This window comes from Vipera berus (assembly GCF_964194415.1).
Source record: "Vipera berus genome assembly, chromosome: Z".
Classification (NCBI taxonomy): Eukaryota; Metazoa; Chordata; class Lepidosauria; order Squamata; family Viperidae; genus Vipera; species Vipera berus.
In genome coordinates, this window is record NC_138205.1 from 119,748,446 (window position 1) to 119,766,914 (window position 18,469).

Here is an 18,469-nt window from a genome sequence, read left to right on the forward strand (position 1 = left end):
AGAAAGAAAGAAAGAAAGAAAGAAAGAAAGAAAGAAAGAAAGAAAGAAAGAAAGAACTCGCGCCGGGCATTGCCAGTCCCGAAGAAAGCAAGTTGTCTGACGCGCGAGGGCAAAAGCGCTCGGACCGAAGAGAAAGCAGCGTGAAGGAACCCCAGCGGGCATCCTCGAGTGTCCTGATATTCCCTCCCTCCCGCCGCTGCTCTTACTTTTCTCTCCCGGATCTGCGGCGGCGGCGGCGGCGTTGCTCATTCAGAGCATCCGAGCACCAGCAACGCGCGCCCGGCACCGCTGGTGGAAGCTGCCTGGCTCTTCGCGACTGGAAAGCAGCCGGAGCGGCGAGGCAAAAAAGGGAGGGGGCGCTCCGCCCGTCCAGCAGGTCCCGTCCGTGTCGGTGCCCCCCACGCTGCTCTTGTTTACCGGGTGGGAACCATGACCTCGGTGCTGGAGAACAGCCGATCCTCGGGAGGAGCCGGCGGGCAGCTGAAAGGCAAGTCTAAGCGGCGGCGGAGGCGGCGTTCCAAGAGAAAAGGTAAGCGCGGGGTCTTTCTTTGTTTTTTTTCTCTCAATCCCGGCTCTTTCCCGCCCCCTTTTCTCCCCAGCACCCCTCGTCTGACTTCCTTGGGAAGGAGGGTTGCGCTTGCCACGGTCGTCGACACGTTGGAGAAAAGGACGAGGCTCTGGGGCGCCCATCCGATCCTCCTAGGATGTGGCCTCGACTGAGCGGGGAAGAGAGGAAAGAAGCAGGCTTCGGAATGTGCTTTTCCCCTTGCAGGGATAGTTAGACAGGCAACATCTGGAACGGGGAGCTTTTAGAATTCCATTGACTGGATAGATGTATCATGAAAGTCTAAATGTGTATCAATAAAATCTAAAGGAGAATCAATTCTTCTTCTTCTTCTTCTTCTTCTTCTTCTTCTTCTTCTTCTTCTTCTTCTTCTTCTTCTTCTTCTTCTTCTTCTTCTTCTTCTTCTTCTTCTTCTTCTTCCTCTTCTTCTCCTCCTCCTCCTCCTCCTCCTCCTCCTTCACCTCCTCTGATCTTAGCAAAGGTAAAGTCTATTTATAATGGTGAATGAGAAGAGGTGAAGCATTGGGGGAAGATATCTAGATATTTCTCGGAACTCATCTCCCCTTTAAAAACCAAATAAACCACATTGGTGGAGGAAGCCCCTAATTTTGCTGCAGCTCCACATGAGCATTTTTGTTCCAAGGGGAAAAAGGTAAAATCAAAAGCAAGGGTGTGCAGAATGTAGCCCCAGCACATCTTTCAGGTGCACCTTTTAAAGCAGAAAAACATTGCAATTCTGGAAGAGAGGAGGAAGAGAAAGAGGAATCCTATGTTTCTGCTAGTGGGGGGTGGTAGTGATGGTTGTGTATGTGGCATTCCAAGTTAAGCAGCCTTAAAGAGTCCTCCCGTTCTTTTAAGGAGACCAAGATTCTATAAATGATCCTGGAGTAATTTTCCTAATCCAGAATTTTAAAAACTAAAAAAAAATAAAACAAGAGTGGCTTAGATGAGTGAAAGACAGGTTTCCGAGATTTAACACTTTGCACAGGCTGACCTTTTTTCTCCTAAAGATGTGAGACAGTGCCAGTGGGTTGCTAATGCCGTGTCTCCGCAGTTACCATTTTAAGAAGTGATGAAATAGTTGAAATTCAAATAAGGATCACAAGTAGAAAATAAGGCAAGACTTCACTTGGTGACACCGAGTTGTGCTGCAAGAGTGCTTAACTAAAACTCTCTTAATCAGAGCAACACATGCCACCTTGTCTGTAGTTGTCATCGCTACAGGAGCCTTTGATAAGTTTCTGTCACATCAGTCACTTTGGGGCTGATTTACTTATTACACGTAGAAGAGAAGATTGAAATGTACCTTCCGTCTTTGGGGAATTAAGTAGTTAGATTGTTAGAGGCCTAAAAATTGTCTGCACAAGTTAACGTTTGATTTGTACTTGTGTCACAATCCACAATATGCATGCCTCAGAATCTCTGGTGGAGATTTAGAAAAGAGTTAATCTGGTTTAACCTGGTTGCATCTACGTTGAATATAATATCTTCATTGATTATAAACTTTCCCCTGCAAGTTTTCCAAGAACAAATAAAGAAAAGGGATAAATAAGACAACAATAAGACAACATCATGTATGCCTCTCTCTTTTTTGCTCCATTTACTTAAATGTATGAAAGGAAAAAAAGAAAGAAAGAAAGAAAGAAAGAAAGAAAGAAAGAAAGAAAGAAAGAAAGAAAGAAAGAAAGAAAGAAAGAAAGAAAGAAAGAAAGAAAGAAAGAAAAAGATTCTAGAAGGGTAACAAATTAAATGTTCTTATAATATTGGAGGAAAAGTGGTGTGAGTTTTAATAATTGGTTAGTGTCATTCCTTTCTCTTCCTAAATCTGTTAAAATTACACAGATATGTGAGCTTTTCGTGTCCTCCCAGGATTTTAGACTATACCTGTAATTTTGTCATGCTGAGTTTATATAAATATCAGCTTCCTGTGAATTAATGGCATTCAAAATTTATCTTTTGAAATTCTGTATAGAAAATAAATTTATCTTTTGAAATATATTGATTTCAACCAGGATCCTAATGATGAGAGTGCTTTGTGTGAGAATTCCACCAGTTGCTGTTTTTAAGCTGATAGGTTTGGTGGAACAAAAGCTGTGAAGAAAATTAACCAACTTCTTATGGTCTGTTCTGCATTTCTCTAAATATTACCTGAAGGCAAATAAATAAATGAAAGAAAAAAAATTGACAAGAAGGATGTTTTGACAAGACCTACTTCAAGAATAGTGGCATCAACAGCTATAATAGAGAATACCACTTTGTTACAGATTTTAAAAGGATGATATAAACATGCCAATACTTGAAGGAGTCATATATGTATATGTATGTAAGTGTGTGTGTGTGTGTGTGTGTGTGTGTGTGTGTACTTTCCCCTCTTTCGCAGCCTTCTCAGGTTGATGCTTGCAGTAACTATTCTGAAATTAGTTCAATTCCTGAAAAGCCATAAGTATCCATGCATCCCCCCCAAAAAACCCACCTAACATATTCTCACAGCACACATATATCTAAAATAACACCTGATCTTGGAGTTGTTGATATAGTAGTTTCATAAAACTAAACATCAGTTTTCAATAATGCCTTGTTCCCAGTTAGGAGGGCGAAACAGAATTAAGATTTTTAAAAATGGTGTATTTAGCAATAGTTTTTTAAATGACAAATAAAACATTGGCTGCAGAAGTGAATTCATTTTTAAAGCACTAAAATGAGATCCCCAAGTTAAATATTGTTGTATATTACATAGTGTTTCCTAACAGCTTTGGGAAATTATACTACAATATTTTTAATGTTCTCTTAGAATATATTTCATTGGTTCAGCATATCCTCTCTGCTCTTAAACTCTTTGTGTATGCTTATTTCTCAATCATCTTGATTCACAATCCATTAAATGGCTGGCAGTTCCTTTCATCAGTTGAACTCTGGTTTTGAATAAGATAGAATAAAATAAAATGCACAGTTAATCTCATTGTTCAATTACAAAATCACATTTAGTATTTATCTATAGGGAAAACAATATTCTCCCCGAAGTGTTTAAATGACAATCTGGTTTACCTTGCCATAAAAGTTGTGTTTTTTTTTCCTAAGCTACAAATCTGGAGGTGAAATTGTTGGCATCCATTTATCAAAATTATCAAAAAACAACAACAAAAACCCTTGGTGTTGGCATTACTTTGGATACGATAAGATAAAAGTCAAGCTCTAAGTGAAATAACAATAGTCTTCTAATTTTGTGATAAATTTAATGCAAGATTTGTATAGTCCAAATTAATATTCTATTACATTTCTCTGGGGAGCCTAATCCAGTCAGAATTTAGAAATTAAATTCCCCTGATTTCAGTGAGATATAGATACATAGTTGTAACTTTGGTTTTATCCTTCTTTCTATGTTCTATGCATTCCACATTTTAAAAAGTGTTAATATTTCAGAGAATATTACATTTCAAATGTTACTTTATGTCCTTTCCACTTCTATCTGAATTCTAACATTTAAAAGCAATATTTTTGAAAAAGATTTTCAGTGAAGGTATTTCATTTTTTTTAAAATAGCTGTTACAACTACATGGTTTATTACATGTCTTTTCCAGAAAAGAGAATGAATAGAACATTTCCAGTGATAAATAAATAAATCAGTTTCTCAAAAATAATTTACAGTAAATTAATGCCAAAATGATATCTATTTTATTGTAGCATTTATGTTAATGTCCATCTGTACTATGACATAGGAAAATAGATTGGATGAAGAATTTTACATTTTAGTATGTAATTTGGTTTAATTGTTTTTTAAGCTTATGCTTTTAGTATTATATTGCTAGATGAAATTTTGCAAAACCAAAACAAAGAAAAGCTTTTAAAATGTACTTTTCCTTTTTTTTATTATGATGATTTGCTAGTTCAGCAAGTCAGTTTAGCAGTTAAGCTAATTCATTATTTGTATGTGAGTTTTGTGAAGTAAGACAACGCAATAAGTCAAATAAACATACAATATGAACTCTTATTATAAGGAAGATAATGGGAGGTTATTGTTGATGTAATAAAAGACCAAAAGTACAGTAATCCAGCCAAGTGTGTGTTTGTTTATGTGACTAATGAGATTGCAGAATAAAGAAATTTTGTGAAAATTAATAAAATTTGAGAGGTTAAGGATGAGATTTTTGAATCCTCTTGGATTACCACTCTATGTCCCTCCCATACTATCAAAGTAATAAGTGAGCATGTTCCGACTTGATCAGGATTCAAGGATAAATGTATTTTCCCTCAACAGATTGGTGTCATGCTTCAGGATGTTTGTGGCTTATCTTACCCCTTGCCAGCATGAGAGCAAGGATGGGATTTGGAGATAAAATTAAAATGGTTAAAACTTAATCTCCCATCTTATTTTCTTCTCTTCTTCCTCCCTCTGTTCCCTCCTACTTCCTTTCGACCATTATGTCTGATTTCTTGCAATCCGTGGTAATGGCTGCAATTTCAGAAGGCATCAAAGGTGTTCACTGTGATAGCCAAACTTAAATTTAGAATGAGAGAAAAATTGCAGTATTCATAAGTCTGTATCTGCTTGATACAGTAAATCTGGGTCTTTCTGGTAAAAAGTTCCAAATAGACAAAATCAGATTTGTGATGGAGAGCTGCAAACTAAAGTCACGTCAACTGAAAGATGTCCAGGTTTCACGTTAAAATGAAGAATGAAAGAAATTAGATTATTTAATCGAATTTTTTTTGCAGTGTTGCATTTGTTGACTTGTATTTAAAAAACAGAGAGAATTTGATTATTTATTTTTTATTTATTTCTTTGTTTATGATGACTATGTAAAACTTTGATATTTTAAGTATTCATATGCAGGAAATGATAACATACACTTCAGATTTATCATTTTACCTGGATCAGCTGAAATCTCCCCCTCAAAGGGCAGAATTTGCAGGTTGATAGACATGAATGAAGTATTTGGCAGTTGGGCTAAATGACATGTGTGAAATGCTGCATTTTAAAAATGAAGGTTAGTGTGATAATGTTTAATAAAAGATCAAAAACACTTCCACACACACACACCCCATTTGTTTTATACCATCATGCTTTAGGAATTTCAGTTTTTTACTGAAGAAAGAAATAACACCCTACTCCCTTTTTTTCCCTATAAGTTGTTTATTTGGATTTATGTTCTGCACAAAAATGGGTCTGTGTGCCATTGGATCTAGAAAGACGTTATTCTTATTTATCACATTCAACCTTATAACACAAACACCCTCTGCTTCCAACTGAGCATTCATGCTCCATAATACCTTTTACGTCTGCTACTGCACACTGAAATCAGTATTGTTATATTGGTACAGAGGAGAGATCCTGTATATTTGCAAAATTGCTACAGATGACCTAATTCAAAAAACAGGGAAATAATTCAGTCAGATCAAAATATCCTCCCTACAATTATTCAATTATTTATGATACATGAGGAAGTAGAATTTCCTCCCAGCTTGATAACCAATTATTTCTGTAACCTTCCAGGCTGTTTACAAGTTTGGCATGCATGTGAACGATTAGTAATCTAATTTAATCTAAATCCATCATTTCATAAAGTCTGTAATCCTGCATTGTTATGCTTAAGCCTTACGCGTCTTATGAAAGTTGCACGATTCTATGTAAAATCAGTTGCGCTTCTCCTTTTTTTTTTCCTGATCGCTTCCAGTCTGTTTGCTTTGTTTACAAGATCTTGTGAGAAGCAAATTGCAGTGATGGATGAAATATGCCACTCTGCTAATTTTTCACAGTGGCTCACTAGCATCTTGGTTATTAAGCTGCCAAATAATATGCCTTTAGTATGAATATGTAAGTGAAATAATTGGGCTGTTTAATGTTGTTTGGCATTTTTAATGCCAGTGATTCAAAGATAAGTTATAGGAGGGTTGGTGTGTGGTGTGTGTGTGTGTGTGTGTGTGTGTGTGTGTGTGTGTGTGTGTGTGAAATTAATGATGATTAGACATCAAAAATGTAATCGTTTGGTGTGAAGAGCAAAAATTCATCACCTATTCCCAGTGGATAGCTTTAACACGCTGGCTGCCTCAAGCAAAAATGAAGCTGAAGTGTTTAGAAGTAGGAACACTTGAATGAAATCCATGATGGAAATTTAAGGAGATTTGATAATAGGGCAGGAGAGAAGCTTGCTTCTTTAAAAAAGTTATGGTTAGAAAATGTCTACAAATTGCAGATTGCAATTTGGAATTATAACTCAGAAGCTGTGTTGTTGACAAAATTATGAAAAGTCGTAAAGCAGGTAAACTGGTGGTAGACTAAGGGACTCACCTTCCTAAGAACAGGAGAACAAAAGAGTGGCCATTGATATTGAAATACAATGATTACATTCTAAAGCTAACCATTTTCAGCATATATAGAAGAAGAAGAAGTGCCCCATTCAATATTAATCAGTGTTAACAGTGTTGAAATATATAGAGTGCCAACGTTCGGGATGCTGTCAGAAAAACTTGTGTTGGACTGAAAGAATATGAAAATAGTATGTGACATATTCTGTACCTCTTCAACATTAGATTATGAGCCCTAATTTGCAGTAGAAAGTACTAAATGAGAATTTTGTCTATCAGTAAACCGGTACCTTTTACACCCAAGCCAATATATAACATCTCTACAGAAAAATGAGTTAGAATGTGGTGCTTCAGTCAGCAAGCATGGCCAAGTTACCATCCAATGGTCTTCATGCTGATGAGCCATTGTTCCAAGAAGCATTGCACCCAGTTAATGTGTGAGAGTTGATTTAGCAAGAAAAGTATGGAGCTGGACTATTGCACAAATAACAAAATTCACTGTTTTCCAATAAAAGTATTAGCAGGGAATGGTAGAAGAGACAAACATGCAATCCTGGTTGGGTTACATGTCCTAAGTTGTAATTCTGGTGTCCTGTTTCAGCATTGTGGTAGACTTGGAGTATCGTATCATTGAAAAAACTTTCCACCCTGTTAGCTGGGCATCTGTGCTTGCCAAAAGCTTCCTGTGTATAAGCAGATTATTGTCATTGCTTTCTCCTTTTTGCTTTGTACTTTACTGCCAGATACGGCTGAGTAACCAGGCATAATCAGTATTTCTGATTCAAATCAGTATTCCTGAAACAGAGAGAGATGGCGAGTAACTTGAAATCAAATTAAGTCCATATTCCTGAAACAGAGGAAGATGGTGACATTAGAAATTTCCAAGGAATCAACCATCACCAGGAATATTCTAAATGTCTTAGAGGGTTTTAGATCTATGTTGTTGTTGTTTTTAAAGATAGCAGCTCCTTCCTTCCCGGACAAATTATTTTCAATTTCAGGAACTGATATCCAAAGGAAAAAGTTGTAACCTGGTTGGATTTATTTATTTATTATTAAACTTGCATGCTGCCCAGATCCCAGCCGTTCTGTCGCTGGCTGGGTGCATATAAGCTGAATGGCATGTATAAAGTTTTATTGTTTATTTATTTGGTTAGATCCCCTACCTGATATTTAATATTTAATCAGCTCCAAAATGGTTTGTGTTTAACCATTGACTTTTTACTCTCATCTTGTTCTGCTTTCCACAGTAATTGGGCAAGTGATGGTGGTAGAAGAAAACAAGAGGCAAAATATAATCGCTGTCTCTCATGCTAGAGCAGCTATTCCTTCCGATCTTTTCCCAAAATTCTCAGTCCCCAAAGCAGTTGATACTCTAGCCAAGAATTGTAGCTCTATAAGATGTAAAGACCCCAGCAGCAAACATGCTTGATGTCTGTGAAGTTTTGATAGCATCTCCTCCTTTTTTCTATAAGGGGAATATCAGAATCATAACCTATTTTTTAAACTTGTTTGGTCAATGAAGTTGGTAAATTCTAACAATCTAACTCTGCAAAAATGTTTGGAGATCTCAAAAGAAGTAAAGCCAGTCTGTTGGTTACACAGAAGTAGGTTTCAAACTCTGGAATCTTTCAGGATCTTCCAGAAGATAAAGTTTTATCAGTTAAAAAATTCTATGTATTTATGCTGATATTTACATACCATCCTCCTTCAAAGAATTATGTGTAAATTACAATTCAAGAAAATAATGCAAAAACAAACACAGTGTAAATCATCACCACAAAAAACTCTAAAATCAAAGCTGCCTAGGTCCTCCGGCCATGCCAAAAAGTCATTTAAATTAAATGGTTTTAATTGCAATTATTTATTTGTTTGTGTGTTTCTTTGTATCCTGCATTTATTATTTTTATAAATAACTCAAGGCGGTGAACATACCTGTCACACCTTCCTAATTGGTAGTAAAATTCTTGTATTTCCACCCTCCAATAAAATACTAACCTTGCATTATGAAAGAATTTGAAGCTGATAAGTGATGGAGAAAAAAAATCAGTATCTCTGCCAAACAAAATGCTAGTTTGATGTTTAGATTCACTTCAGTTACTTGCCCCTTATATGGTAAGACAAGCTATACATAGAAATGATACCAGCATATTAAAGATTGAATTATTGAATAATAATTTCGGCATAAACATGTACTTTTGGGCATGCAAAATATAGTTAAGGACAATATCTATCAAAAACTGAAATTGCATTAAGGCAACAGCTAGCTGAAGAAATGGAGACAGCAGAAGTATTTATTTATTTATTTTATTTATTTATTTTATTTATTTATTTTATTACATTTATATACCGCCCTTTCCCGAAGGACTCAGGGTGGTTTACAGGGTGATTAAAAAACCAAGATACAAAAGTTAAAAACAAATTTTAAAAAAATTATATTTGTCCCTGTATAAACAAAACCCCATTTAAAATTAAGATTAATTCTCAGCCTGGGCCAGAGAGCTCGAAGAGCCAGGTCTTCAGGTCCCGGCGGAATGAACAGAGGTCGGGGGCAGTCCTCAGCTCCACTGGCAGATGGTTCCAAAGGGCAGGCACCCCCACTGAAAAGGTCCTATCCCTGGGTGTCGTCCGCCGGCAATCTCTTACCGGTGGCACCCTGAGAAGACCCTCCCTGTGGGAGCGCACTGGACGAAGGGAACTTGATGCTGGCAGCAGGTGTTCCCTCAGATATCCCGGACCCAAGCCATTTAGGGCTTTATAGGTCATCACCAGCACCTTGAATCTCACCCGGAGGGCAACCGGGAGCCAATGCAGAGGTGTTACATGGGAGTATCGGGATACCCCCATCACAACTCGCGCGGCTGCATTCTGCACCAGTTGAAGCCTCCGAGTGGTCCTCAAGGGCAGCCCCATGTAGAGAGCGTTGCAGTAGTCTAAACGGGAGGTCACGAGATAATGGACTCTTGGCAAGGGATGGGCTACACCTTACAAAAAACAGGGGAAAATGCACTTGGAAAAAGACTGACCCAACTCATCAGGAGGACTTTTAACTAAAAGTGTGGGGGGGAGCAATCTCTAGAATCTTTAGAGCCCAAAACCAATCACAAATCCCAAGAAAACAAATTAAACAATGAGGTAGGCAGTGATGAAAAAAAGAAAAACTCAAACAACAATCAGGCGATACAGGAAGCATACCCATGGACAGGCATAAAAGTCTTAAATGTTTATATACAAATGCTCAAAGCGAACTAGAAGCAATAATACAGAAGGGAGGGTATGACATAGTTGGCATTACAGAAGCCTGGTGGGACAAAACCCATGAAAGGAATGGACTGGTAGATGGATACAAATTGTTCAAAAGAAACAGGTCTACAAAAAGAGGAGGGGGAGTTGCACTATATGTAAAAGAACACTACATATCTGCAGAAATGCACATGATCAAAGATAAAATCTCTCCAGAATGTATATGGATCAATATAAAAGAGAAAAAAAGTGACATTACCATAGGTGTATATTACAGGCCACCCAACCAATCAGAAGAAATAGATGAACTCTTTGCTAACCAGTTAACAAATGTAGGAAGCATACCACAGTAGTAATGGGAGATTTCAGCTATCCAGATATCAACTGGGAGACAAATTCTGCAGTAAGTGGGAGATCAAACAGATTCCTAACTAACCTAGCCGACAACTTTGTCACCCAAAAGGTAGAGGAGGGAACTAGACATAAAGGTATACTGGACTTAATCCTTACAAATAGAGAAGAAGTGATAGACGGAATTGAAATTGCCAGAACCTTGGGTGAACGTGACCACGTCATACTGGAATTTAATATAATGCAAACACTAGCAATAGAAAATAATCCAACCAGTGACTTAAACTTCGAAAGAGTTGACTTTAATAAACTCAGAGAAAACCAAGGAAAGATCCCATGGATCCTAAAGGGGAAAACAACCCAAGAAGTATGGGAAATGCTGAAAAATGCAATCACAAAAGCCCAGACCAGCACAATACCATTGAGAAAGAAAAACAAAAAATCCAAGAAGAAACCAGCATGGCTGCACAAAGATCTCTCCAACAAACTGAAAGACAAAAAGGACAAATACAAAAAATGGAAAGAGGGGCACATAACTAAGGCCGATTATCAGCAGACAGCCAGAACATTCAAAGGTGAAGTCAGGAAAGCAAAGGCTCAGAATGAACAAGGACTTGCAACAGAAATCAAGGACAATAAAAAAAAATTCCAACATATTAACAACAAGAAAAAAGTCAAGGAAACTGTAGGCCCACTAAAGAGAAAAGATGGCAAAGAAATTACAGGCAACAGGGAGGAAGCAGAGCTGCTTAACTCATACTTTGTGTCAGTCTTCTCACAAAAAGAAACTATAGCAACCCACTGCCAAAGACATACTAGAAACAAAAATTAAAATAAGCAAAAAAATGGTAGGAGAACACCTATCCAACCTTGACAAATATAAATCATTGGTACCTGACAGATTACATCCTAGATTTCTGAAAGAGCTGGCAGATGTTATCTCAGAACCATTGCACCACATCTTTCATAAATCCTGGAGCACCAGGGAAGTACCTGAGGATTGGGAAAGGGCTGATGTGGTCCACATCTTCAAGAAAGAAAGGAAAAAAACAGACCCAGGAAACTACAGACCAATCAGTTTAACATCAATACCTGCGAAGATCCTAGAAAAGATAATCAAAAAAGAGATCTGTGAACAACTAGAAGCAAACCAAGTTATAACTAGTAGCCAGCATGGGTTTGTTAAAAACAGATCATGCCAAACCAATCTTATTTCATTCTTTGATAAAGTGACTAAACTAATAGACCAGTGAAATACTGTGGACATAGTATACTTTGATTTCAGTAAGGCATTTGACAAAGTAGACCACAACCTACTCCTTGATAAACTAGAAAAAGGGTGGAATAGACAACATCACCACCAGATGGATCTGTAGATGGCTGGCAAACCAAACTCAATGACTAGTCCCCAAAGGCACTACATCCACATGGAGACAAGTAAGCAGTGGGGTACCACAAGGTTCTGTCTTAGGCCCAGTTCTCTTCAATATCTTCATAAGTGACTTAGATGAGGGAATTGAAGGGGAACTCATCAAATTTACAGATGACACCAAATTGACAGGAGTAGCCAACACACCAGTAGACAAACTCAGGATCCAATAAGATCTTGACAAACCTGAACAATGGGCCCTATTCAACAATATGAGTTTCAATGTGGAGAAAAGCAGTCTCATTTAGGCAGGAAAAACCAAAGGTACAAATACAGATTGTACCTGGCTTAAAAATAGTAACTGTGAGAGAGACCCTGGAGTTCTAGTGGATGATCACTTGACTATGAGCCAGCAGTGTGCAGCAGCAACCAAAAACTTAATACAATCCTGGGTTATATAATCAGCGGCATAGAATCAAGATCATGTGAAGTATTATTACCACTTTATAAAACTCAATAAGACCACACCTGTAATACTGCAGCCAATTTTGGACATCCTATCATAAAATACAGTAGATGTTGAGAGTTTGGAAAAAATTCAGAGAAGAGCAACTAAGATGATCAAAGGCCTGAAGACTAAAACATACAAAGAAAGGCTGCAGTACTTGGGTTTGGCTAAAGAAAAGAAGAAATAGGGGAGACATGATAGCAGTATTCCAGTATTTGAGGGGCTGCCACAAGGAAGAGGGGGACTGTTGTTCACCAGAGCACCAGAGGGAACGATGAGAAACAATGGTTGGAAAATGATCAAAGAGAGAAGCAACCTGGAATTAAGGAGAAACTTCCTGACAGTGAGGACAATGAACCAGTGGAACAGCTTAACTCCAGAAATTGTGGGCGCTCCATCACTGGAGATTTTTAAGAAGAGATTAGATATTCACCTGTCTGAGATGGTATAGGTTCTCCTGCTTGAGCAGGGGGCTGGACTAGAAGACCTCCAAGGTCCCTTCCAGCTCCTATTCTATTCTATTCTATTCTATTCTATTCTATTCTATTCTATTCTATTCTATTCTATTCTATTCTATTCTATTCTATTCTATTCTATTCTATTCTATTCTATTCTATTCTATTCTATTCTATTCTATTCTATTATTTCATGACCTTCAACAATACTGTTGAAGGATGGAGGTGTTCTCTCTTCTTCTTATTCCTCTGCTAGACATCCCCATTCTTAAATACATGGATGAATGGAAGCCTGAAGACAGAAGAGGGAGTGAAAACATTAAGAGCTTGTATCATTAAACAATGCAGACAGTAATTAGATGACACCTTAACACTTGCTGTTTACATCTTCAAGTTGAAAGGGTAAAGCGGGAATAGATTTCCCTAATGTCATTGACAGAAGATCTTCCTTCAGCTACAAAGCAGACATATTGATTAATCCGTGCCATACCATTTATTTATGCTAAGCATCTGATGTTTGTTTCTGCAATCTGGCCTTTCAAAATCATGATAATATTTGAAAAATTGGCATCAGCCACATGGTTTTTTTTTGAAGCCACACACCACCCAGGTGACTTAGCTTGCTTTGCTGTCTACAATATGTGGGGCAAACATTGCATATTCAGGGAATAGTCTTTAAAAATAATGTGATAATAATGATTTGTTCCAAAGGGTCAGTTGCAATTTATGGCCAAAGATGATCAATCTGTTCGCATTTTTATTGTGTTGATTCTGTCTTTAAATTGTTATAGGAAAACAAAGAAAGTGCAATTTGGAATTTTTACATGAATGTGCTATATACTCTTTTTATTTTAATTGTTTATTCTCCCTCTACAGGTAGTGCTTGGTTTACAATCATTCATTTACTGACGGTTCAAAGTTACAATGGCAGGGGGAAAAAAGTCTTATGATTGGTCCTCACAAACATCACAGCATTCCCCACAGTCATGTGATCAGAATTCGAGTGCTTGACAATTAGGATGTATTTACAATGGTTTCAATGTCTTGGGGCCATGTTAAAATTGCCAGCCAGTTTCCAACAAGAATAGACAATAGGGGTAGGCAGATTGGTTTAAATGACTATATGATTCACTTAAAAACTGCAGTGATTCATTTAACAACCATGGTAAAAAAAGATTGTAAAATTGGTTACAACTCATTTAACAATCACTTTGCTTAACAATGGAAATTCTGGTCTTAGTTGTGATCATAAGTCAAGGGCTTTCTATAGATCTTGGAGTTGAAGAGTGCATTGCAAGTAGAAAATATTTACAAAGTAGAAGAAAACTTAGGCATGTCCTTAAAAGAATGGTTAACACATTTATAATTGGGTCTTAGGGTATGTCTCCCTCATCCCCACTTTCTACCCCATGTAATTTATCTTCTCTTAAAGTAACAAATGCAAAGGTGTGAATGACAGCTATAAAAGCCATAGTTCTTTTAAAATGTTTTGGGGCATTTTGCTTCTGATCCGCTTAATAATTGAAGTTCTCCAGCTGAGTTAGAAAAGAATGCGTTGAGTTTGAGGGATATTGATTGTGATGATAAATTCTTCTGCCTGCATATGTAATACAAAGAGGATTTCTCTCTTCACTGATAGAGATAAGGAGCAGGTAACCTTTTAGATATATTAGATTCCAGCTAATATCAATCCCATCTTGCTTGACCAGGAATCGAGCGTCAAGAGAATTCTTAAGTTAACAACAAGCTATATTGTCCCCTAAGTTGTAATAAGGAAGCTAATGTAACATAAGTCTCATATGGAGTATAAATTCACTAGGTGGCCATAGTGAGCTGCTGTTTGGCTGGCCTACTGCCCCATAGCCTGCCTATATGGTAGGATGATATTAAATTATTGGATCTGTATTAGGCCTATCAATCTACCGTAATAAGTCTATGATTTTTATAAAGCCTGTTATGATTCATATAGATCCCACTTTCCTTATCCTAAATAAGAATTTGAAAGCCTTCCCCCCCACCAGGTGTGGGATTCAAAGGAGGCAGAAATAATAGTTTCCCCTCATTACCTATCTTCTAGAACAGTCTCTCCTCACAGATATGGGTGCTACTTTCTCTGATGGACTTTAGGAAGGCAGTAAAGATGGAACTTTTAAAGTTAAATTGTAAGAACTCCTATATGAGTTATGGCGCCTGGGATTTTTCACTGACCATAATCACCATCTGTAATAATATTTTGGAGTACAGAAACATATAAAAATGTAAATAAATAACTGTGGGGAATATACTTTAAATATATTTCAAGCTTTCCTCAATAAATATTTAGGTAGTAGCATTAACTGGATATACTTATCGCAAGGAAATGTTTTTCCGGTCTATAGTGACCTAATGTTCTTTCTGTATTATTACCACCTTTGGTGTGTAAGAGAGGGGGGGGGGAGGAAGGGGGGGACAGAAGGTGTGTGTGTGAGAGAGAGAGATGTCCATGGCACAATGATGATCAGAAGTTCTTTTAGTGCTTCAAAATAAAATAGAAAAGATTGTGACATTGGTCTGAGAAGAAAATATAATGGATGATTTTGGAGGCTTGATTTGATGCAAGAATTGTAGTTTTATTATCACTTTCTTCAGCAGATAAAGTGGACGAGCAGAGTATTTATCATAGAAAGAGAGAGCAAGACAGTTTTCAGCCCGTACATTTCAGACATTTGTAATGAATTTTGTTTTCTCCAGTTTTCCTCAGTGAAATATTCTGTGAAACTTGAAAGACAGATGGATATCATTTTGCCTGCTGTGTAAAATAAATGAAAACGCACAAGAGGTCTAGACCTTTACTTATGATAAATTAGGCTTAGATAAATAGAACAATGAAATCTTATCTGTAGGGGAGCCTGGTTTAATAATGCTCAGTTCAGCCGAAATAAACAGAATATTTCCACGTGCAAAAGACTATGCTAGGCTACCACAGAGGAAACATAACACCTGAAGATCTTTACATTCTTCTCTTTCACATATCAGTCGTGTACGATAGAGATTTTAGCTGTCATCATCAGAAGATGTACAAGTTGTTTCCACACTGTTCAGGTTGAAGAAAGGCAAAAGTTCAGGACAGGTCAGAAATGCTGATCTGGATCTGCGTGGTTCTTCAAGTGGAGAAACAGACATTCCTTTATTGTTGAATGACATCCAGGCCATCCTCAACCACAACTAGGATCAGAATTTCCGTTGCTAAGCAAGGAGATTGTTAAGTGAGCCATGCAATTTTTTATTTTTTGCATAGCTGTCAAGCAAATCAGTGAAGTTGTTGAGTGAATCATGTGCTCATAAAGTGATTCTGGCTTCCCCCGTTGACATTGTTTGTCAGAAACCAGCTGGAAAGGTCCCAATCAGTGATCACATGACCCTGGGACATTGCAAGATAGAGATGAGTTACCCCAACTTGGCAAGCCTTGTGTGCAAGCTGATTTGCTTAATAATGAGAAATAAGCACATTGCAGGAGAGAAATTATTTTGCTTCATTTGTTTAGACCCACCATCTCCCAAAGCTTTGTAGAATGCTGACTGAAGGGCATGTAGAAAAGGCTCAGCAGAAACTGCCTGAATCTATTGTGGTTTTTGTCTTTACAAAATATATGATGAAAATATAAAAGGACTGGAGAAACTACTATCTTCCCAGTAGGTAGTCTATTAAAACAAAGTCCTGCAACCTTCTTACCACCACCGCCATGAGACAAAAAAAAGATGCATAATTCATGTTCTATAATTTTTTCTGCCTCAAAATTATACTTCAGTGACTGGCCTGATCCTTGCTTCTCTTAAACAGTCTTCTCTGTTCAGAAATATTGCACGAATTTCGGTTTGGACAAATGTTCACTATAGTTTGCTAAATCTGTGGGGAGAACAGAGGTGAAATACAATTAGTATTTCACATTATGGTTCTAAAGTCTTCTGTATTGCATAAAAAGGTATCTGGAAGTTGGTTAAGTACAATTATGTGCTAAAGTCAGCTTGTGTCGGTTCAAAAGAAACGATTGCTAAATTTTTCTGGAATTTTGCAAGCTGGTTGAGAGCAGAGCTGAGACATGTGTTTGGTGAACTGATCAGCTGTTTAACAGCACAATGATGGCAGACAGTCTGTTGCATAACATTTACCAGCACATCACTGCCAAAGAGGAACATTTAGTAGTCTGCAGGCAATTGTAACATTTAGGACATGTCAAGAGATGTTGGACATTAGTTGCACAAAGAATGAGCTTCCCATACTCTTTATCTATAGTTATTTCATTCTATCTAAAGTTTAGATTCAAAGATGTATGTTAAGGCCAAATTGTTCCAAGGCAATGCATCTTTCCAGGAATAATGATATTAAAACAGGAACCAAAGTGGGGGGTTTTCAGTTCCCAAGACTTAGAGTTAAATTTTCTATTGCTTAGGCTGATATTTTGAATTATACAAGTAGAAAAGTCCAATGAAATTTTACATGACTATATGGGTAAGAAACTAAAGAACAGTGAAGATGAAACAAGATTCCAACTTGAAATTAATTAAGCACATCCTTAAAATCTTACATAGAGGAAAGAAATAAAGTTAGACCTGACTCCAAGACTACATGAACATAATCATGTAGTTTTCTTGGCAGCAGCATATCCTATCTTCCAGGATTTAATGTTGTTGTTCCCAGCTTTGTCTACAAACCTGTATTTTCCTGGTAGTTCATTATCCAAAAACTAACTGCAGATCAAAACCTGATTAGCATTTTGAAATCATCATCCAGTCATCTAGGTGCTGTCACTTGATGAAGAGTTTTATGGGGCAAAATCTACAGGTCTTGGTGAACTGGAAAATTACTTTCCTAAATAGTATAAAGCTATCCTCTTTTTTTGCCTGTGATGCTTATGAAATATTTTTATACTGTCACTTTTCTGTAGTTGAATTCTATTTTTCAGAAGGATTCAGATGTATAGATGTAGAATTTCTTCTTTGGCTTAAAAGTAATCCTTGCTTAGCATCAGGTCATTTAGTGACTGTTCAAAATTATAACTGGCTCCCCATAAGCTAGTTATAATCTGATTTTGAAGCTCTAATGGACACACACACAAACACACACACACAGTCACATGATCATATTTCGGGTGCCTGGCAACTGTCTCACATTTATGTCCATTTACAACTTCCTGCAGTCATATAACTGCAATTTTTGGCCTTTTTTGCCATATTGTGGTGTTTACCTCTAGTTTTCATCAAAAGACATCCATTGGATAAAATGAATTCATTTAAGGATCACAGCATTTTCTTTATGAATGTTAATAAATTTGTTTAACAATAAATAAATCCTGCAAAAAAAGTTAATAAAATCAGGATTGGTCACATGTGGATCCACTTAACAATTGCAAAGGCTTTTGACCAAAATTCCAAGCTCAATTACAGTCATAAGTTGAGGACTATCTATATTGCATGTCCAAACAACCCAGGATCATATTATGAGACACTCTGGATAAGGGGTGTCAAACTGGCGGCCTGCAGGTCGGATGCATCTCACATAGGCCATGCCCACCCTGGTTCCACAAAGGCAAAAAATGACGCAATACATCACAATATGTCACATGATGCGATTGAGTTTGACACCCGTGCTCTAGTCTAGATTATGTGATCATCAATTAATTACAAGACTGAACACA

At 37.3% G+C, this 18,469-nt stretch overlaps 1 protein-coding gene across 1 annotated transcript in view; it reads left to right on the forward strand.

The window, feature by feature from the left end:
• Positions 1-429: 429 nt before the first annotated feature.
• Positions 430-18,469, forward strand: part of LOC308679042 (double-stranded RNA-specific editase B2-like) — a gene marked incomplete at both ends in the record, with an annotated part of 428,971 nt that continues 410,931 nt past the window's right edge. The window contains one exon of the mRNA XM_081346277.1: positions 430-529. Coding sequence (XP_081202403.1) covers positions 430-529 — 100 coding nt within the window. The remainder of the gene's footprint in view (positions 530-18,469) is intronic.